Below are 22,774 nucleotides of genomic sequence, written 5' to 3' on the forward strand. Positions count from 1 at the left end.
ATCCATAGCAGAGAGTCAGTATCTCTAGGACTGTCCACTTTCATGATTGATCTTAACCAAGTAGCCAAGGCAGTAAACAACGCCACTGAGAGGTCTTTGGTGCTCATTGATGAATTTGGCAAAGGCACAAACACAGTAGATGGCCTCTCTCTTCTGGCTGCTGTGCTAAGGTACTGGATTAGACAAGCAACCCAATGCCCACACATTGTTTACCTTCCCGCTGGTAAGCGGTCCCTATTTATCTACTTGCACCCGGAGGTGCTTTCGAACTGCTAGGTTGGCAGGCGCTGGGACCGAGCAGCGGGGGCGCACCCCGCCGCAGGGATTCGAACCGCCGACCTTTCAATCGGCAAGTCCTAGGCACTGAGGCTTTAACCCACAGCGCCACCTGCGTCTAATTTGCAGAAGTTAGTTAAATATCTGCAGGATCAATAGAATACAATGATTTAAAAAACCTTGCTGATTTAAAGCTATGTCATACTGGCTCAAGCTCTTCAAAGCCAGAAAACTGAAAAATAATGCTAATGCCTTATCAGACAGGCTCTGTGATCCATATTGATGTTGTGTAACGTCACAAATTATGCTTCCTCAAAATGTGTGTTCATGTGTGGTTGTGAGATGTGTGCATGCAGTTGAGGGTGTGCAGTTGTGAGGTGATGCCTACAACAGTTTCTTAGAGCCAGTGTGGTGTAGTGGTTAAGAGTGGTAGACTCGTAATCTGGTGAACCGGGTTCGCTTCCCCGCTTCTCCACATGCAGCTGCTGGGTGACCTTGGGCCAGTCACACTTCTTTGAAGTCTCTCAGCCCCACTCACCTCACAGAGTGTTTGTTGTGGGGGAGGAAGGGAAAGGAGAATGTTAGCCGCTTTGAGACTCCTTCGGGTAGTGATAAAGCGGGATATCAAATCCAAACTCTTCTTCTCTTCTTAAGTTTTCCAAATGTGCCCACAGGCCCCCAAAACCTAGCAACTTCTGCACCGCATTGTCATAAACTGTAATTAAACTAAATTAAATTAAATTACTAGCAGACTCCCTCCGCAAAAGCTGTGATAATCATTACGTTTATTTTATTTCATTTATTACATTTATATTCCACTTTCTCTCCATGGAGCTCAAGGTGGCCTACACAGTTCTGCTGCTCCCCATTTATCTTTACAGCAACCCTGTGAGGTAGGCGAGGCTGAGTTTGAGTGACTGGCCCATGGTCACCCAGTGAGCTTCATGGCTGAGTTGGGATTTCGAATATCAGTATTTAAATTACAAACACACCACGTATTATTTTGCCAGTAGTTACTACCATGGGTTTTAATGGGGCAGAAAAGTCTTTTGACATTTGAACTTTTGACATTCATAACTTCACCAAAGCCATGAAGACATGTCTTCCTTAACAAGCTTGAATACATGAGTAGTTTACCACACAACTGTAAAGAAATATGCCTGTATAAATACTGGAGCAAAAACTGTCACTTTGAGGTATATACTCCCAAGTATTAATCTTCAGCATTTTTGAGACAATTTTTATTGGGTTTGCAAGGTGACACATTCATAAACCTCACATATGTCATGTTTCAAACTATAAGCTCAACAGGTATCATTTTTAGAAGCTATAGAATTTTTATCTATTTAAACAATGTTTATGCCACTTAACTACAATTACCTTTAAGAAGATAATTTTGAGGCTTTTGGTGGAACCTGAACTAAAGGGGCACTGCCATAATACAATATCCTGACAGGACAAATATCCTGTTACACAGTCTATGGGATATTGAGGAAAAACATACCAGAATTACTCCATAACTGGCAAGGGACATTTCGTTTTATATGCAGTAGTATTTTATGAGGGAAAGCGTTAAAGTATCTAACCGCCCCCCCTCCCCGCACAGCTGAAATGGTATAGTCCAGAAGTGGTTATATTATGAGGGAGCTCTGGTTTCCCTCCACTTCTTTTTTTAAGCTCTTATTCAGGCATCTTTGTCTGCTTGAGGGGACATAAGGTTTGTCTGCAGTAAAGGGATATGAACCAGCTTCATAGTATCCTGTAGCCTTGTCTAATTATAATCTCTAGCCAATGTTACAATAAGAGAGCAACAGAAACATAATTCACAAAGCATTTTTAATTCGTTTTCAAACCAGGGTTGATGTTTTCAACCTAATAATAATAATAGTTTATACCCCGCTCATCCGGCTGGGTTTCCCAACAGAATATTAAAAACACGATAAAGCACCAAACATTAAAAACTTCCCTAAACAGGGCTGCCTCCAGATGTCTTCTAAAAGTCAGGTAGTTGTTTATTTCCTTGACATCTGATGGGAGGGCATTCCACAGGGCAGATGCCACAACCGAGAAGGCCTTCTGCCTGGTTCCCATGATCGTTATAAGGCCTGCCAAACCTTTAATGGGTTTTGTGGCTTTTCAAACATTATGTACAACCATAATCTGGTAAAGCAGTCAGACAACTATTTCCAAACACACAGACAAATTCATAATGAGTTTTATAGAAACTAGTACACCCAATTTGAGAATAAGACCCCAAATGGATCATGTTGATTCACTCAACAGTTGGATACTGATCTCTTATCTAACCACTATATCATATACAGTGGTGCCCCGCAAGACGAATGCCTCGCAAGACGAAAAACCCTCTAGACGAAAGGGTTTTCCGTTTTGGAGGTGCTTCGCAAGACGAATTTCCCTATGGGCTTGCTTCGCAAGACAAAAATGTCTTGCGAGTTTTTCCGACTCCCCCCCCCCCTTTTCTAAGCCGCTTATCCGCTAAGCCGCTTATCCGCTAAGCCGCTAAAAGCCGCTAAGCCGCTAATAGTGCTAATCCGCTAAGCCGCTAATGGGCTTGCTTCGCAAGACGAAAAAACCGCTAGACGAAGAGACTCGCGGAACGGATTCTTTTCGTCTTGCGAGGCACCACTGTATGCTGAAACACTGAACTCAAGAGGCCTCACATGCATGTGATTAACTATGTTTTCGTATTTAATATTCTTCAAGCTCTCTACTTGTTCTGTGTAGAAGGCAAACTACCTTGTTCACATTTTTCATGTTATTTTGCTTGCAAAAGCCATGTTGTAAAATATTACTTCCATGCTAAAGAATGAGGAACCTCCTCTTAATTATACTTTCTAGTGGTTAGTCTCATATCAAAGTCCAGCTCACTCTCCTATACATTCAAAACCACTTCTTGAACAGTTTATTAGCTACCTTTCATATTTCTATAAAGGTCCAAAAGCATCTGATTCTACCTATTCTGTATAATCTATCTGTTTTCTCTAGACTCTTCAAATAGTGACCGTTCACAATTAGCAACTTAAGAAGAATTCAGGTAAGACTATTACGGTATGCTGACTCTAAACTTACATGAGGCTTACATTCTTGGGATAGTGCCTAAAGCCAAAATGATGTATGGTCAAAACACACTAGGTGCAGTGGTGACTGGGATTGCAAAAGTTTTTTTTTTCCCCTGGTGTCCACCCCCTTTTTATTTTTTTTATTTTTCCATTCCCCGCCCCCAAGCATATAAAGCTGAATGTGCACAAGTTAAATGAGTTACCTGTATCGTCTTCACAAAATACTAACTTACTTAATCAATCAATCAATCAATCAATCATAGAATCCTTCTGGTGCCTTTTGTGTCTAATAATCTTGTGGAATTTTTGAAAGTCTTTCTTTTCCCCCCGAATGTAGTTGTAACAGCTATTTTTGTTGGTAGACAACTGTTGTAACAGTTATTTTTGTTGTTGTTTGTTTTGTTTCTATAGCATATGCAGCAAAGAAAGAAAGGTAGGAAAGGGTGATGTTCCATTTCCCTCTTTCCTTGTTGCAGACTCACTCATTCACTTCCATCAACACATATGCAATACCTCTCTTCATTCATTCATTCATTCATACCATTCTCTCTTTCATTTACAACTTTGAAGCATACCACATTGCACACATGAGGAAATGCTCAAAACACAGAAGTACCACCTGATCTTTCTATCATACATATATATGTAAGCAGATACTTTACCTTACTAAAAAGGTAAAGGTAAAGGTACCCCTGCCCGTACGGGCCAGTCTTGACAGACTCTAGGGTTGTGCACTCATCTCACTCTAGAGGCCGGGAGCCAGCGCTGTCCGCAGACACTTCCGGGTCACGTGGCCAGAGTGACAAGCTGCATCTGGAGAGCCAGCGCAGCACACGGAACGCCGTTTACCTTCCCGCTAGTAAGCGGTCCCTATTTATCTACTTGCACCGGGGGGTGCTTTCAAACTGCTAGGTTGGCAGGCGCTGGGACCGAGCGACGGGAGCGCACCCCGCCGCGGGGATTCAAACCGCCGACCTTTCAATCGGCAAGTCCTAGGCGCTGAGGCTTTTACCCACAGCGCCACCCGCATCCCTCTTTACCTTACTACACATAGACAATAATGTTGAAAAAACATTATAGTGTGATTGAGGTACCTATTTCTGCAATTTTAAGGTGCTACTTTGTGAAATTGGCTATTAACAAAACTTGTTATTAGGGAAGGGTTCTGCAGTGGAAGAAAAAATGTGAATTTGTTTAAGGAAAGTGACACTCTTTGCTTGTCCTCAACCAGGTCATGAGTGTGGTATTGCAGTAAATGTGCATCTCAGAACTAGACACCTGCCTTAACACTGCAAACTAGATACTCCTTGCCTACCAGAAGTGAGGTCTTGGGTGATCTGCCCACTTTTTTTCTGCAACTGATTAGGAGACATATATAGTGAGAGGGGAATGCATAGAGTAAGAAAAAATATAACAAGGCCATGTAAGAAATAAGAACAGCGATATGATAGGTTTGGAGAAATAGCCAAATGGGAGGGGTAGCTTTGTGAGGAAAAGTGGGGGAGTTAAAGAATGAAACACTAAAAAGAATGTTTTGTTTACCCAGCCACATATCTTCTAGAATTCTGTTAAAAATGAGTGCTACTGCTTCTTTTGCCACCAACTGCCAGCCCCAACCATTGCCTACCATTGATCAAGAAGATGAACAAGAACAGCATGAGATCTGCATGTGTGTATTGTGGTATGGAGGAGAGCTGGGTATTGCCTACTATGACACTGGAGACTGCTCTATCTACTTTATGGCTGACACACCAGACAATGAAGACCTTAAGCTGCTCCAGAAAGTGGTTGATGAAGTACTTCCCAAATACATATTAAGTAGTGCTAAGCAAGATTATAGCATAGCCAAATTCCTGTCCAATTTAGGTAATACTATGGGAGAACATCAGGAAGGAGGAAAGCCAGAGGTTGTCCTGTATCCAAATATGGATTTTGGTTTAGAAGTAAGCAAGCAAAGGATCCTATCAAGGCAATTCCCTTTTGTCCCCTCTGACATGACAGCAACTGAGAAAATCCTCTATTTGTCATCTATTATTCCTTTTGAGAGCCCACTCGTGGTAAGAGTGCTAGGAGGATTGTTGAAGTTTCTTGACAGGAGGAGGGTTGGAGTTGAACTGGAAGATAGTAGTGTCAATGTTCCTATCCTTGCCTTTAAAAAGTTTGTACTGACAGATATTGTACACGTGGATCAAGATGCTTACTCTGTGCTGCAGATATTTAAAAGTGAAGTGCATCCTTCTGTGTATAAACAAGCCAGTGGGAAAAAAGAAGGACTCAGCTTATATGGCATTCTGAACCACTGTAGATGCAAGTGGGGAGAGAAGTTGATGAGACTGTGGCTCATGAGACCCACGCGCAATTTGACAGAACTGAACAAACGTCTTGATGTTATCCAATTTTTCCTGTTAGCTCGGAATCAAGAAATAGTTCTGACCCTACAGGAATGCCTCAAAAATATTAAAAATGTACCCCTGATTCTTAGGCGCATGGCTGTTTCTAACACTAAGGTAAGTGACTGGCAAGCACTGTACAAAACCGTTTACAGTGCCGTGTGCCTCAGAGATACATGTCGCTCCCTGCCCAATACCATTGAGCTCTTCCAGACTATTTCACAAGTCTTCACTGAAGATCTACACTATATTGCCAGCCTAATCAGCAAAGTGGTAGATTTTGAAGGCAGTATCTCAGCAAACCACTTCACTGTCAGACCAAATGTAGATCCCACCATTGATGAAAAGAAACGAAAGCTGATGGGGCTTTCAGCCTTCCTTACAGAGGTGGCCCGAAAAGAACTGGAGGACCTGGATAATAGGATTCCATCCTGTACCGTTATTTATATTCCCTTAATAGGATTCTTACTCTCTATTCCACGGCTGCCCACAATGGTGGAAATGAGTGACTTTGAGATTGAGGGACTAGATTTCATGTTCTTGTCAGAAGAAAAGCTTCACTACCGCAGTGCCAGGACAAAGGAACTGGATAGTTTGCTTGGTGATCTTCATTGTGAAATAAGGGATCAAGAAATACTGATCATGGACCAGCTACAGACTAAGATTTTGGAAAAGTCTGCAGTACTTAGTGATGTGATTGAATACACAGCACACTTAGATGTGCTGCTCTCTTTAGCAGTGATGGCTCGTGAGAATGGATATATCCGTCCATGCTTCTCTCACTCCCACATGATCCGTATTAAGGATGGAAGGCATCCACTGATGGAGTTATGTGCAAAGACCTTTTTCCCCAACTCAGCGGAGAGCACTGAAACGCATGGCCGGATTAAGATCCTCACCGGACCCAATTCATCTGGAAAGAGTGTATATTTAAAGCAGGTAGGCATTATTACATTTATGGCCCTAATTGGCAGCTACGTTCCTGCTGCTGAAGCTGAGATAGGGGCAGTGGATGGAATCTACACCAGGATCCATAGCAGAGAGTCAGTATCTCTAGGACTGTCCACTTTCATGATTGATCTTAACCAAGTAGCCAAGGCAGTAAACAACGCCACTGAAAGGTCTTTGGTGCTCATTGATGAATTTGGCAAAGGCACAAACACAATAGATGGCCTCTCTCTTCTGGCTGCTGTGCTAAGGTACTGGATTAGACAAGCAACCCAATGCCCACACATTTTTGTTGCCACTAATTTCCACAGCCTGATGCAGCTGAATCTCCTGCCTGACAGTCCTCTTCTGCAATATCTGACTATGGACACCCACCAAGATGGAGATGAACTTGTGTTTTTCTACCGGATCAAAGAAGGCATGTCCACTGTCAGCCATGCAGCTAATATTGCAGATTTGGCTGGCATGCCACCTAAATTGATTGCCCGAGGAGTAGAAGTGTCAGAGTTGCTCCGCAATGGGAAACCCATCCAACACACTGACCATTCTTCAAAGGAGAAACAGTTGCAAAGTTGCAAATCTCTGGTAGATAAATTCCTCTCCCTGGATCTCGATAATCCTCAGCTGGATTTAAAGGAGTTTATGAGTGAAGAGGTGCTGCCCTCTTCAGCAACCATATTGCACCCTATTAAAAAGGCATAACATGTACTGAATTGCTTGTGCTTAGTTGGTTATGACAAACAAATGAAATGGGAGTCCTTGCTCAAGTTAATTCATCTATAGATGTCAAAGAAGCCTGCACAACTTGTGACCCACCAAAATGAATGCAGCCAGGTATACCACTTGCTTGACACACTACCACAATGTAGTGCCAGAAATGCCTTGGGAAAGGCAGAAGGAAAAGGATGCTTGAAAGTGCTCATGTCCTAGGAGAGAAAACTGCTAGGGATCTTTAGACAACTCTCTGGCCTTCACTGCATTACTTAGGTAATGAAGAAATTCTATAGTAACAATAAGCGATATTTGGAAAGATTATTTGAAAGAGAAGCATACATCTTCAGGTGCATAATACTAATAAATATAAGAAAAATAAATTACTTTAAATAATTGAATTGTTTATTAGGTAAAATTAAATAAGACTATTAAAATATTATATTTGTGTTCTAAGCTCTATTCATTGTTATTGTTCAGTTTTACATAAACTTTCTCTTTACTGTTTAAACAAATTATTGTTGAATAATATGAAAAAAAGAATAAATATGAACTTAAGTATGCCTTAAGTATGTTTATTATACTCTAAAAAAAAACCTAAAACAAGCTACACAACCAAACAATGTTGAATTATTATAAAGGAGAGAAATTTGGCAGATTATTATCCATAGTCTCAGAACACATTCAGGAGAAAATTGGTTAATATAAATCATGATAATACTTTAAATGTTTATACACTAGACTGAGGAGATATAATTTAATTGTTGCAATTCAGTGTGGACATTTGCATTAGAGTTTTACTAGCATAGTAGAAGAAATAACCATTCCAGGAGGAATCAGTTTAATTAGAAACATATTTTTTAAAAAAACTTCTCTAAAGTGGCTTTGACCAAAACTAAGGGCTGTGCCTTATCAGAGTAACCATTAAGCTGTAACCCTCATTGAGTGTGTTTAAAAATTCCAGTTTGGTTTCCAACATGCCTCATCCTTACTTTGATCCTCTGGTTGGTGAATAAGTGGCCACAGATTTTCATTTCACATTAAGAGTTCTTGTTGCTGGATATTAGTAAATGCTACCACATGCAGAGAATCTCTCTCCAGCGTTACTGACAGCGAGTGTCTTACTTTTAAATCACCCAAAGTACTGTCACATTATCTCACCCCCATCAATATTCAGGGAGTTTGCCACAAGCCAACCCTCTGGAACAGATTTGGAGAGGGCATAGAGGGAGAATTCTTGCACTAATGGAACAAATGCCTTGGATACTATCCAAAATAATATATACAGTGGTAGCTCAGTTTACGAACTTAATCCATTCTGGAAGTCCGTTCTTACACCAAAACCATTCTTAAACCGAGGTGTGCTTTCCCTAATGAGGCCTCCTGCCACTGGTGCCCTTCCACTGTTTGGATTCCGTTCTTAGACCGAAGTAAAGTTCTCAAACCGGGACACTATTTCCAGTTTTGCGGAGTTTGTAAACCAAATCGTTCTTAAACTGGACTGTTCTCAAACCAAAGTACCACTCTATTTTTAAGCATCACTACTTGACTTCTGCGTTACTGTGTTTGGAAATTTGAACCTTCTTTATAGTACAATTTCTTAAAGGTCATAGCATCCCCCCACCATTTGTATAGATATTGTGATGTACAAAGTGACTGCACCTGTTTTCGTAGTTTTGGTGATTTTGACAGCTTCATGAAGGTCAAGTGAGGCTTAAAAGCTTTATCATCTCCTGTGACGATGCCCTTTTCTTTAAATAGCTTCCTCACAATATCTAGGTAGGCACAAATGAAGAAACTTTTAAAATTCCAAACATTGTGCAGACTATAAAGTTTGATAAAATTATGAATGATAAAACAAGACAGAAACGAGAACAAATGTTCAGATAGAATCTAATTTAAACTTACAAGCAAACCACAGAATTATGCACTTGAAACTAGATACACATTTTAAAAATTGCATATTTTTTAAAAATGGAAAGAGCCAATCTGCTATACTCGTTAGTGCAACAAACCCACCTTCCTAACATAGCTTTGTAGCAGGTGAAAAGCCCTCAAGATGATGCTTACATATGTTGTTTTACATCTGTCACAATTCATTTCTGCCCAAATTTGTACCACCTAAGACTAAAGTTTGCCAGGTCAACACTGTTCTAGGCATAGCAATGTTGACTCACACTGTTGTACCAGTGAAACATACCGTATTTTTCGCTCTATAACACGCACCTGACCATAACACGCACATCGTTTTTAGAGGAGGAAAACAAGGGAAAAAACATTCTGAATGAAACAGTGGATGTATCATTTTTGTGCTTCATGCTGTGGCTACAGACATGTGATCTGATGGTGAATTTGGGGTGACCCAATGCAAAAATCCTGAGAATCCCTGTGGATCCATGCTTTGTAACCACGTTTTTGCACCATTGCAGCCCCAGGCAACAGTGGGTACGTGATTTTTGGGGGGCAGGCTGTAGCCATGGACATGCTATGTGATCTGATGGTGAATTTGGGCTGACCCAATGCAAAGATCCTTAGGATCCATGTGGATCCATGCTTTTTAACCACATTTTTGCACCATTGCAGCCCCAGGCAACAGTGGGTGCGTGATTTTTGGGGGGCAGGCTGTGGCCATGGACATGCTATGTGATCTGATGGTGAATTTGGGCTGACCCAATGCAAAGATCCTGAGGATCCATGTGGATCCATGCTTTTTAACCACATTTTAAGTGGGGAGGGAAGGAAAAACACAGAAGGGACAAGGAGCAGGAGAGGGGTGTGCAGAGAAGCAGCTGGCTAAGAATGCAGGAGAGGGGTAGGGAGGAAAGGAAGGCAAAAGTTTTCCCTCACCTACCCACCCAAGCCAGCCAGCTCTCGCGCTCTCTCTCTCTCTCCCTCCTGCATGTTTTCAGCTTTCCCCTCTGCTTGCCTGGAGGGGAGGGGTTTTCCCTGCTCTTTGTCCGTTTGAGCAAACACAGCAAGGAAACAGAGGTGGGTGGGCAGTAAGACCCTGAGGCAGAATGCCGGAAAGCAGCCGCTTCCTCTTTTCAAGTTTCCCTTCTAGGAGACGCTGATTTTTGCCTGCTTTTTTTTGCCTCCCCTCGCACCAATTGGCTCCAGGGACCACACATTCGCTCAATAACACGCACAGACATTTCCCCTTCCTTTTTAGGAGAAAAAATCTGCGTGTTATAGAAGGAAAAATACGGTAATAGAACTATATAACTGATAGCCAGTAAAACAGCATAAACTGTGGCATTTAGACTAGCAGGATCAGTTGCCATGAGGTGTTGGTTTTATTGTGTTGAGTATGTTTTTACCATATTTACTCAAGTCTAATGCGCCATCAAATCTAATGCGTACCTCAATTTTCAGAACCTTGAAACCAACGAAGTATTAGCTGGTGAATGTAAATGTGGTATTGAATCTAATGTGCACCTAAATTTTCGCAACATAATTTGGCCAAAAGTGGTGAGCATTAAATTCGAGTACATACAGGGTTGTTGTTTCTTGTATTTTGTACTGATCTAGTGTCTTAGGCTGGTTGAATTATTATTTTGGTGTGATGGGGGGAGTTGGTTGCTTGTTAAAACTATAATATAGTTTAAAAAGGAAAACTCAACAAAGGGCTTCTGTTAGCCTGCCATAATCACCACTGGGTATTGTTGTTGTTGGGTATCAGATCAATACTGGACACTTATTTTAATACCTATGAATTATTGGTATTTCCCATCAACACCTGTTGACAGACATGCACTTCTCTGTTTGAATTAATTGCTTGAAAATATTGTAAATCCATACAAACCTTCCATGCAAAGAAAGCAGTGACATTCAAAGATGTTAAGAAAGCTTTTTAAATGTATACACATTTAAAATCAACACATGTAGTACAACATGTGCTAACTCATACTGATTTCTTTCTTATTGATCTCTTTGCACGAGAGCTGCTATACAAATGTTAAGTGCAACATGGTGACTGGTATTATCACTATAATACTGATTCTGCACCATGTATATAGTTCAGAGTCTGCACAGGAATTGTTGATAAGTGCACCTACTGAAGACTGGGGCAAACATCTGGGTAAAGCTTCTGGAGTCTATCGCGATATATGGGAGCTTTCCACCTTATTAACATCTAGTCTGATGTTAATATGCCACTTTCTACCATGTGAAGCTACCGGTAATTATTATTAAATGAAAAAGGGTTGTGAGATATCTTACGATTCCAAAATATTTGTGCTACTGTGCTTTGTCTTGAGCTTCCTGATTTTAATTTTTTTAAAAGCAAAGAAGTCAGAAAAATAAATCTGGCTGTTATGGCCTTCTGGTACCGTGTAGATCCCTAAAAGAATTAAGAGGTGTGTGTTGTCAAACAAAAAGTCCTTAGAGGAACAGCTGCTGATTATTGTCCCACAAACATAGGAAAGGGTGGAGCTGGGGCACTAAACAAAAGCTTGCTCAAAGAGGAGGGGAAAGCTATAAATGGCTTGTTATCAGAAGGTGGATTGCTGCACCAGTCTGTAAAAGTCTTCAAAATGACTGATTAGCAACCCTAAAAAAGCAGTTTGGTTGTCATTGGAAATAAACCTACTTTGAATTAGCATAAATATCTCTACATGTGAGAGTTAAAAGAACTAAAGCTCTGTTTTCCCAAATCAGCCGGGTCAATGCTTATTCTATTTTAGTGAAGAACTGTGAAAAAATCATTGCAGAGACTGAATTTTATCACATTTTTTTAAAAAAAGGCAATATGGGAAGAGTGGAGTTGTTTACTTAGGGTAACAGCTTTCAAATTGTGTTCTTATGTTGTTTGACAAAAAGAACAGAAAACTTAAAGGTTTGCAGAAATATATTTCCAACTGTTTGAGTTTATCCTGAGGAAGGGGTGAAGAGTTGAGTCTTTTCTAGGTCCCAAAGGCCTGACTGGTACCTTGTACAAAGTGACAATATTTCCTCACACGTCCTCCCCACCTCCACTCCTAAATAATCTACAACATACAGGATTCAGTGGCAGATATGCATGGGTTTAATATTTTGAAGAACCTCTGTGTAAGAACCTGAAAATAACTCAGGCAATGATCAATTTCAGAAGGATGTTTATTTTGTAAGCCTCTTCATATGAAGAAAATAAAGGTAATCATACTTATTTCAAAGATATACATAAAGATGCATTTGATTCCCTTCATTTAAGTCTTTTCATCCTAGGGGAATAATAATAATGACAAAGCTCACATAATTGTTTTCTATTAAAGAGTTTTCATATTAAAGATAATGGGCTACATGCATGCTTCATTAACCTCTGCAGAGGCACTACTCGGATAAATTTAGTTTGTGATATTAAAAACTCATTTCAGAATAATGTTTGTAGTATCTCAAGATTGCAGCATATCAAACTTATGTTAAAAAGAAATCAGTATTTATATTAATGTTGCTACTTGAAAAATGTCAATGGAATGTGCCGTTTAGTTGTGTTTATTACCAGCTGTATTTACAGCGAAAGTAAGTCATTTGGGAATCTCCAGGATGATTAAGAAGAATATTGTTTTGTGTCAATGGTACAATATTACATCTCTATTACTATGTTTGGCCTTCCTTCTGGGTGTAGATTGCTTACAGCATTAAAAGAAGAAAAAGACCATGGGAGATGTGAGTTTCCGCACTGAAGACAAGAAATATACAGAAGGCAGATTCACCAAGTGACTAAACTGATCTAGAGGAAAGGAGTGCAGAGGTGGACAAGCCCGACTGGCATTATCCACTTAAGAAATCTATACAACCAGTGCTGCTTTCCTAGTCCCCACTTACCTGTTAGTAAGCACCATTGAATTTTAACAAGATTTACTTTCCAAGTGGACACTGTAAGTATTGCATCCTGAGCAAAATGAGGTTAGCTAACCTGTGACTCTACAGATGGACTAAAACTCCCATCATTCCTGACTACTGAGCATGCTGGCAGGGGGTGATGGAAACTAGAGTCCAACAATAACTGCAGGACCACAGATTAGCTGCCACCCCCATCCCAGTACACTCAAGAAAAAAAAGATTAAAATATGTATTTGTTTCCAACTGCCACAGCAAATGTTGAAATTACATGCCCTTAACTTCAATATTCAAATCTTTTCTATAAAGTTTTGCAGGAGCTACTGCATGTGGAGAGGTTTTTTATCCCTTTCCTCCCCTGCCACAAGTCCATACTTTGAATATGACTTTCTTGGATTCAACTCAAAAAGATAGAGGGTATATGTGACTGGTATGGGTATGAGAACAGTCAACACCAAATAAGATGTTGACCAGGATGGTAGCTCTCGAGACAACCCGTGTAGCCTAGGGGCAGTAAGACAGAGCCATAAATCTGGTTCAGATCCTGCCCCTACTTTGAGCTCACTAGGTGACCTTAGGCAAGCCACTTTCAATCCCAGTCCTCCCACTCATAACATAGGGACCTCCAACCTTAGAGGCAGCTTCCTATTTTCCATTTCTCCCATGCCATCCACGTCCCTCCCCGGTGCCCGTTGTTGCTCTCTTCCTTCCATCTCTTTTCTCCTTCTCAGTGCATCAGCTCCTGTAACCCCTCCCCAGGTGCCAGCAACCCTAACAGAGGGGGCGAGCTGCGGAGATGAGTGGGGAGGGGTGCCCCAATGGTGGTGGTGTCTCGGTTTTGGTCTTTGGAATGCTGCAATCCTAGCAAAATCAGGGATGGCCAAATTCTGTATGTTAGGGAGCCTCAATGTTCTCTAAACTCTCACCCAAGAGGTTGAAATAATCCAGTTCCCTCAGATGGTCTGTTGTAAAGCTGGTGCTACCTAGCAGCACTAAGGGCACCTCTGGTATGGAATATAGGTGCTCAAGCAGGAAGGGGTCAACAGTGGAGGGAAGCAGGCTGGGGAATGTATGTGATTTATGAAAAATATACTCAGTAGGCAAGCTGGAAACTGCAACTCCAGAATAAGCATTTAGCAATAAAATGTTGTTTATATGGAACATCCATAAGAGTCATTGCTTATTTTTCATACATGTGAAACTAAATAAACAGGGACAGTGGTAGTGAGAGATAAAGAGACAGCATTTCAGGAACCCACATCCAATCCACCTACCGCCATCCTTGTTTTAAATTACAATAACTTGAAATCTCTTACTTACTAAATTTCTTGTTCACTTCCCTTTCCAACTAAAAACTCAAAGTGATTTAAAAAAAAAACACTTAAAGAAATCAACAAATAATTTGCACAAAATATGCAAAAGATCTAGCAAACACCTCTCTGCTTCAATAACCCATCAACAGAAACAATAACTCTGAAGTTTAAATTATAAAAGGTACCCCTGCCCGTACGGGCCAGTCGTGTCCGACTCTAGGGTTGTGCACCCATCTCACTTAAGAGGCCGGGGGCCAGCGCTGTCCGCAGACACTTCCAGGTCACGTGGCAAGCGTGACAAGCTGCATCTGGTGAGCCAGCGCAGCACACGGAAACGCTGTTTACCTTCCCGCTAGTAAGCGGTCCCTATTTATCTACTTGCACCCGGGAGTGCTTTCAAACTGCTAGGTTGGCAGGCGCTGGGACCGAGCAACGGGAGCGCACCCCGCCGCGGGGATTCGAACCACCGACCATGCGATCGGCAAGTCCTAGGCTCTGAGGTTTTACGCACAGCGCCACCCGCGTCCCCTTAAATTATAAACATCTTAGTAAATGTTTTAAGCGGTCTATAAAAAGAAATTTAAGTGCAATCTTTGGTGGGCCTTCTCCTGAAAGCAATATTGAACTGGGACACTACTGCTGAGAAGGCCCCATTCCTTGCTTTGACAAATCCTTTTTTTATTTATTTCATTGGTAGATAGTACCCAAAGTATAACCTCCCCACTAGCTCTTAAGAACCAGAGATCTCTATATACATTAGAAAATACTTTTGTTTGCATTTCAAGCAAAAATGCAGTTCCAAGAGTTGAATAATGGAATAGACAGATCAATAACGAATGAGTCAGAGCTTCATTTGGTATTGATTTTGTACTGAGGCCACATGCTGAGAGACAAACAGCCATTTCAAATGGCTTGAAAAACATACAATCAATGTTAGAAATTACTGGGGATGTCTATTTCCTTGTGGAAAGTTTACTCAGGAAATGCGTCAGTAATTACTCTCCAATAATTTCAAAACGAAGAAATTAAGGATGTTTCTCAAAACAGAACACAGTCAGAATTTCAGAAATTAGAATTGTGATGCATCTTTGAAGGTCAGAGCATTAACAAGTGTACATATTAGAACCTGAATACGTGTCCTATTGCATTACTAATGGGTGAAACAAAATAAAACAAATTCAAGTCTGTAATGGAGTCTAAGATAAGGAATAAGGTATAAGAAATAACTGTCTTACCACAATGTAGTCCAACAATAGCATCCCTAGTCCTGCACTTACAGATAATTCATGAGATACTTTCTCACCCTCTCCACTCCAGATGTGCCTTGACCTGTGGATTTGCCAGTTAAATAGCTTTTCTAGGCAACCCTCTGTTTTTTCCTTCCAGTGCCTCTCTGCTTATCAACTTTCAAAGTCAATGTGCTCTACCTTGATAAGCTATCTTGGGCATATTTCACAACCATTTCACCCCTGGGTGGCTCTAGTTTTGAGTTGGCCCATGCTGATTCCCAGATGCACTGCCACAGGCTGAGCTGGTCATGTGCATACCATACAACCAGCTCAGACTCCAGCAACTAGATTGAAAACCAATGTCCATGAGCTGAACAGCAAAGCAAATCTGCTCTCAGCTACTCCATTTCAGCATGGCTCTTTCCCCAACTTGTTCTTCCAAGAACAATAAATCACCCCCTATGATTGATTCAGTGGCAAAACTGAGCTTCTCTACTCTCCTAAAACTCTGCCCTTTTCTCTTCTCACCATTCTTCTAAAAGCCAGCCCTCAACACAGATATATTTGCTAACATTTTATTCTATGTTTGCATTTTCCTGGTATGAAATAGGGTCCAGAGTGGTTTACTATATGGGTAAAGGTAAAGGTAAAGGTACCCCTGCCCGTACGGGCCAGTCTTGACAGACTCTGGGGTTGTGCGGCCATCTCACTTAAGAGGCCAGGGGCCAGCGCTGTCCGGAGACACTTCCGGGTCATGTGGCCAGCGTGACAAAGCTGCATCTGGCGAGCCAGAGCCGCACACAGAAACGCCGTTTACCTTCCCGCTGGTAAGCGGTCCCTATTTATCTACTTGCACCCGGAGGTGCTTTCGAACTGCTAGGTTGGCAGGCGCTGGGACCGAGCAGCAGGAGCGCACCCCGCTGCAGGGATTCGAACCGCCGACCTTTCGATCGGCAAGCCCTAGGCGCTGAGGCTTTAACCCACAGCGCCACCTGCGTCCCACTACTATATGGGTATCGGATACTATATTTGTTTACCAGGCACTCAAAACCCGGCAAGTCCCAGACCTCTCTGGGCTCTGAGACAGCATACAACTGAAGTGTCCATATACTATCCACAAAGCCACTGTATCTAATGGAGAATCAGGAATTATGAGCTTCCAATACCTGAGTGGAAATGGTTGTAACTGCTCTGAACAGCTGCAAACAGCAACAACAGATGTTGCACAGTCACCCCACTGTGCTATCGCAGGAATGTCTGGGACCTGCCAGGACTCAGCCTGAGCAAGCTCTGGAAAGGGGGAAGTGTAGGGGCCCTGCAGCTGTTGGTGGATTACACTGTAAATAAATTGTTCAGCAACAATTTACAGTAGAGAAGACACAATGAATTCAATAGGATGCACTTACACAGTTTTATGTAGTGATACTTTAAAAAAAACCACCAAATTAAAATTTTACTGCCCAGCATCCCAAGTTAAAATATAAACCAAAATGATGAAGTCATTTAACAGAATCAAATTATATATATCTTCTGATTGGGATAATTGATTCTTATTCACTTAAATCTCCCTATAACCTTATTTTCTTGCCAAAAATATATTAGCAGTTTCATTTTACCACGAAGCTTCTTTTAATTTAGGTTTAATTATTAATGTACTAGATATACACTTCTTCTGGTTTCTGTTCTACCAAACCTGTATAAGCATTTTACTTTTTTATATGTTCCACTACAGTCATGAATATATTTAAATATTCCATCTGTTGTGTTATACTCACTGAAGTATAAATGACCAAAATGGCATACAATAATGCATATTTAATGTAGAAGACTCTCAGGTCACTCTGTTTCTGTCCTGTTTTATTAATATGGGATACCAACCTGAAGAAATTAAGTTCCACTTGCTTTTAAAGAAATAAAATACCGGCAGCTTCAATTTGAGGAATTGCAACTGATTAAGAAAACAGATATAATTTCTGAGCGCTGATATTATACCCATTTCTTATACGTTTACGGTAAATACAGTGCCATTAGTGAAACATGCACATCAAAATAGTGAAACCAATATTCATAGAAATAAGATGCCAAATTCTTGCTTCAATGGCACTTTTGACCCATGCAGAGGGGGAATAATTTGGATCAGAGAAATTGTGTGGGTTCCTGACATAAGTCTTCCCACTTCTCCCTTTGTAAATTGAATGAACCAGGATCAAACCATAGTGTGATATCCTGGTGTGCTAGCTGTAGTTTATTCTTAAGAGGAATTGGAAGCTTTCAGTCATCCCTCACACATGAAGCAGAAGGAAGAAGGAATGTATACTCATGCTTGGCACAAGCCATGGTTTGTTGTCACATCTCAGGTGGGCCAAAGTGCTCAACTAGATGGGTCCTTGATCTGGTCTAGTGTAGGCAGTTCTTTCCATAGTGGATTGTTCCAAGATCAAACTTACGTGACAAAGTAAAGCAATATAAATTAATCTACTCTCCATATGAAACATTCATAAAGGTAATTCCCATGTTCAGCGGCTTGTTGCATACTGTCCTCATGAAAGGGAAATTATTTTTCCTATGACAAAGGAGAGAAAACAATAAAACTGATCTGTTTTCTATTATCTTTCTTCACCCTCTGGAGTTGCTTTTTAAAGTGTGCTGCTCTGTTCATGAAATATAGGCTCCCTCCTGTGGCCAGAACACCAGTTCTCTGTATTTGAACAGTTGGACTCTCAAGCAAAGTCTGAATTTTACAGGATAACCATTCTGTGTTCTGCTGTTGTTTCTCAGTACTGAAGTTGCTTGCCACTGACTATTTTTCTTTTTTTTAGTACAATTCACTGTTCTGTTCCAGTTAATGACCTATGGAGCTATCTGCTTTCAGGAAATCAGCACTTCTCCTAGCGCTGAGAAATAAAGTGGCCATAATGGTACAAAGCATGTTATATCTTTCAGATGAGCTCATTTAGGAAACAATACAAACAAAATAAAAGGAATGCCAGATGATCTAATCTGACACTCTTGGTCTTGCCAGCATACAACTGATCTGTGGAAAACCATCAGGACAGATGACTAACAACAGCAAAAAAAGAGGCTTACTTCATCTGACCACTTCCAAATTACAGTTTTGATACCATTGCAACTTGTTGCTTCTAGCAGATAACAACATGTTACTAAAACTGCTCAACTGATCTGCACTGTGCAATAATTAATCAGTTTGCATAAATAATGAGGCCCTGCCTGGTCTGCGACTGAGCTTTTAACTCTGCGTGAAATGGTTTAGAGACTTGCTGCCAAGAATTATGTACAGGCTCTCTGGAAAACCCAGATGTTGTTGGTGCCATGTACAATCCCTGTATGAGATTCATATCTAATTAGATTCAGAAGGTCTGGTTGCTGGCTGGTCTTAAAAATCTCTAATTTCCTGTTCTTGCTTCTGTCATAAGCTATATTGTTACTCTACCAGAGAACGGTGTGGCACTAGTAAAAAATGCAAACCCAGTTCTCATCTTACATGGTATAAAGAATAAACTTTAAAAAGTTTCATTCGTATATCCCTACAATGGAGCTAGACAACATGGATCCTGTGCGGCTGCCTCTAAAGGAAGCAGCTGTACAGTACATCTATTCCTCCCGTTCCCTGATAATATCTCATAGCAGAAAACATGTGATATGATGTCATTGTGTTGAGAACTTCCACACCCCTTACAAATAACAGCTAGGGATGTACAAGCATATCTCAATCCACTCCAATACTACATTTTGATTTAACTTGTATATCTCAGCCAACACAGATATTTACAAATCTGTTACCTTCCTTCTGTGTATGTGTGTGGTGTTGTTGTTGTTGTTGTTTTCCAAAGCTAATGAATTTCCAGAGGGTAGCCTCTGGCAGCAAAAACAACAAAGAGCCTTGTGGTACCTTGAAGACTAAGTTAATTAAATGGCTAATGGCCCATCACAAAGCTATCAATGGTTGCAAGCCTAATCAAGTCTACTCAGAAGTAAGTCAATTGAATTCATTGGGGTTTACTTCATAGTTCAGAATAAACTTGTCATCCAATCTCATTTCGCTTACTGCAGCATTGGTGAGGGTCAGTTTAGTCAAGAAACCCTGGGGGAAGGAGAGAGGAAATGAATTTTAAATTTAAATTTACTTTAAAACATAGATTTGGCGTGGTCAAACTGGGAAGTCAAATCAAGATGGTTCTTCCCGCTTGACAAACAGGTTAGCACCTTAATGGAGGAGTGCAAGTAAGATCCACAGGCAATGAGATCCCTTTTTCAAGTTAGAAGAAGGAGAATGAATGATGTACCCCACTGGTTTTTATAATTTACAATAGAAAGCAAATGAAAGCTAAAACCCTAACCCTACTTACCTGGGAGTAAGTCTCATGAAATTCAATTGTATTTACTTCTGAGACAACGTGTCTAGGCCTGCAGTCCTAGTCTCCTTTGGCAACAACCTGAATACATAAATGACTTTCTCACACCTTGACAGCACCTTTCTCAGCCAAAGCAAATACTTTGTGTCATTTATTCCACATATGCTCTCTTTCAAAGTAAATGAAGCAGGTAATGGCCCGTCAATAAGCTGTCTCATCACAGGGTTCCAAACAACTACTAAGCTACATTATAAGTGTTAGGAAATGCCAAACAAAGCAGAGTGTCAAAAAATATGACATTAATTATATATAATCTATGAACTTAAAAAAACCCCACCCTGTTGTGAACAAATGCAGACCACATTCACTTCCAAGAAATTCCAGTCCTGAGCACTACACGAACACACAGACAAAGGGCATTTCTATATCTGTGTCCACTTAGAGTGGAATTCTCAGACATCCCTCACAGCAGCCAGCCAATGAACTCAAGTGGAAACCATGCCACAAATTTTCTTTTACTAGATTTACAGGAGGAGAGAATGCTGAGATGATACTTTTGTTGGCAGACACACGTTCCCTCTAAGATATATACTTCCAGCCATAGCTCAACAGTGAATCATGAATAACGATTCTGGCATTCCAGAAGCTACTGGACGCAACATGTAATTCATCTTCATCTGGTGGTTTTCAACCTGTCTTGAGGTAGATCACACCATCAACAGCAAAACCATTCCTCAACAAATGAAGCAGAAAAAGATAGTGATGGAGAGAGATGAACCAAGAACAAGGAAGATGGATATAGCCAGTGGGGGGAGATTTAGAGACAGAAGAGGAAATAAAAGGAGAAAATTGGCTTAACTGCCCAAGGAAGTGAAGACATTGATTTCATTGTGCCACTGAATAAATAAAAAATATATAATCCTGCAAATTAGCAAAACAATGTAATACCCGCACTAAGATAGCCTACTCCAATTTAGCACCCTTCATATGTTTGCAACTACCGTATATCTCTGGTCAGCCCAAGTCACCATGCAATTCCAAACATCTGGAAGGTGCTAGGTTGAGGAATGGTGGTCTAATGGAAGCATCTATCCATATTCAGTGCACTGCTGAAGTTGTGATCTCCTAAGAACCTTGGAGAATGTAGGTCCTTTTCATAGTATCATGCTCACCCACAAAACTTTACTTGAAAAGAAGAGTAATATGGTAAACAAGAGGTGCCCTTACACATTATACAATGGCTAAAACACACAAAAAGCTGCCAAGCAGTAGTTTTTAGGGCATGTGTGATGCTAGTTTTGTGCAATGCTAGTTTTCATCTAAAAAAATGAAAAATAAGTTCATTGAAAAAATTGCCATTCTTTAACAGTGCTTAATAAATCAAAACAAATATAGAAAGAAATGTGAGGGATTATATTGACTGTCCTTCTAAAATAATTTAGTCTTTGTTGTAATGCTAAGTCATATTGTCCAATTTTAAGGTCAAACATTTGCTTTACTTAGTCACAAATTCCAATGCTGCCTGCACGCCTCTGTCTGCATAATGAACCAACTTGTCCCCTGTGAGAGTTTGGGTATGTTATGCATTTACCATTACCACAAGATGTGGATGTGGTCACAAGATGCTATACCAAAGCTTTAAAGGGGAATTAGACAAATTCATGGACATGAATCCAACAATATCTACCAGCTATGCAACATCTAGGTTCACTATGTCTCCAAGTATTTGTTGCTGGGAAGCAACAATGGGAGAAGACTGGTTGACCACTGTAAAAGGCAGGATATTGAACTACGCTGGCCATTAGTCTAATCCAACAAGTGTCTTCTTATGCACCTTTATACTGATTTAGTACAGTGTATACGAAAGGAGGTGGAAAGATGACAGAGGTTCAATGAATTTTTACAATAAATAAATATCTGTCAAAAGTGAAGACCCATGGTGAACATTATTAAATTGCAAAGGAAGATCAATGGATGCAGCAGACATTTTGAACATAAATTCTCTTCCTTAAGTAAATAATATTTCAGTTCAGCATACAATGTGAAATATGAATCTATCCTAAACCTACAGAGGTATTTTCTTGTTACCTTTGTTTTTATTCTGCCTCATTGGTCAACTCTTTTTCTGGTTATTTTTTTTTTAATGATTAAATGGGCCTTGTAAAATGAATTGCCTACAGGAAAAAAAATAACACGGCAATCATTTTGTTTCCATTTCAGAAAAGTACCCCACCCCACACAAAAAAGTAGTAGCATGCCAAAGTAATTCTTGTTGTTGTTGTTTAGTCGTGTCCAACTCTTCGTGACCCCATGGACCAGAGCACGCCAGGCACTCCTGTCTTCCACTGCCTCCCGCAGTTTGGTCAAACTCATGCTGGTAGCTTCGAGAACGCTGTCAAACCATCTCATCCTCTGCCGTCCCCTTCTCCTTGTGCCCTCAATCTTTCCCAACATCAGGGTCTTTTCCAGGGAGTCTTCTCTTCTCATGAGGTGGCCAAAGTATTAGAGCCTCAGCTTCAGGATCTGTCCTTCCAGTGAGCAATCAGGGCTGATTTCCTTCAGAATGGATACGTTTGATCTTCTTGCAGTCCATGGGACTCTCAAAAGTCTCCTCCAGCACCATAATTCAAAAGCATC

At 40.7% G+C, this 22,774-nt stretch overlaps 2 protein-coding genes across 10 annotated transcripts in view; one reads left to right on the forward strand and one right to left on the reverse strand.

Annotated features, from left to right (window-relative positions):
- Positions 1-22,774, reverse strand: part of AKAP7 (A-kinase anchoring protein 7) — an 89,311-nt gene that overhangs the window by 43,313 nt on the left and 23,224 nt on the right. For all 4 annotated transcript variants that reach the window (XM_079970687.1, XM_079970686.1, XM_079970689.1 and 1 more), the window contains exon 6: positions 9,068-9,180. In XM_079970687.1, coding sequence (XP_079826813.1) covers positions 9,068-9,180 — 113 coding nt within the window. The remainder of the gene's footprint in view (positions 1-9,067; positions 9,181-22,774) is intronic.
- MSH5 (mutS homolog 5) lies at positions 1,179-7,968 on the forward strand. Of its 6 annotated transcripts, none has more exons than XM_079970640.1 (4): positions 1,179-1,472; positions 3,283-3,331; positions 3,768-3,789; positions 4,903-7,968. In XM_079970640.1, exon 4 carries the CDS (start codon positions 4,931-4,933, stop codon positions 7,394-7,396), a length of 2,466 nt encoding a protein of 821 aa, XP_079826766.1. In that variant the 5' UTR covers positions 1,179-1,472; positions 3,283-3,331; positions 3,768-3,789; positions 4,903-4,930; the 3' UTR covers positions 7,397-7,968. The 6 variants fall into 6 exon arrangements, with proteins under 6 accessions (XP_079826766.1, XP_079826764.1, XP_079826768.1 ...); XM_079970638.1 differs by lacking the exon at positions 3,768-3,789 and adding an exon at positions 3,927-4,001; XM_079970639.1 differs by lacking the exons at positions 1,179-1,472; positions 3,768-3,789 and adding exons at positions 1,892-1,993; positions 3,927-4,001.

The sequence above is a fragment of the Podarcis cretensis genome, assembly GCF_951804945.1.
Source record: "Podarcis cretensis genome assembly, chromosome: 3".
Lineage (NCBI taxonomy): Eukaryota > Metazoa > Chordata > Lepidosauria > Squamata > Lacertidae > Podarcis > Podarcis cretensis.

What these genes read in the sequence shown, in the direction of transcription:
- MSH5 (XM_079970638.1), top strand. Translation starts at nt 3,952, where the DNA reads ATGCTCAAAACACAGAAGTACCACCTGATCTTTCTATCATACATATAT. An exon ending in TTTCTATCATACATATATAT is followed by an intron (nt 4,002 to 4,902) that starts GTAAGCAGATAC and finishes TTGTTTACCCAG; the next exon opens with CCACATATCTTCTAGAATTC.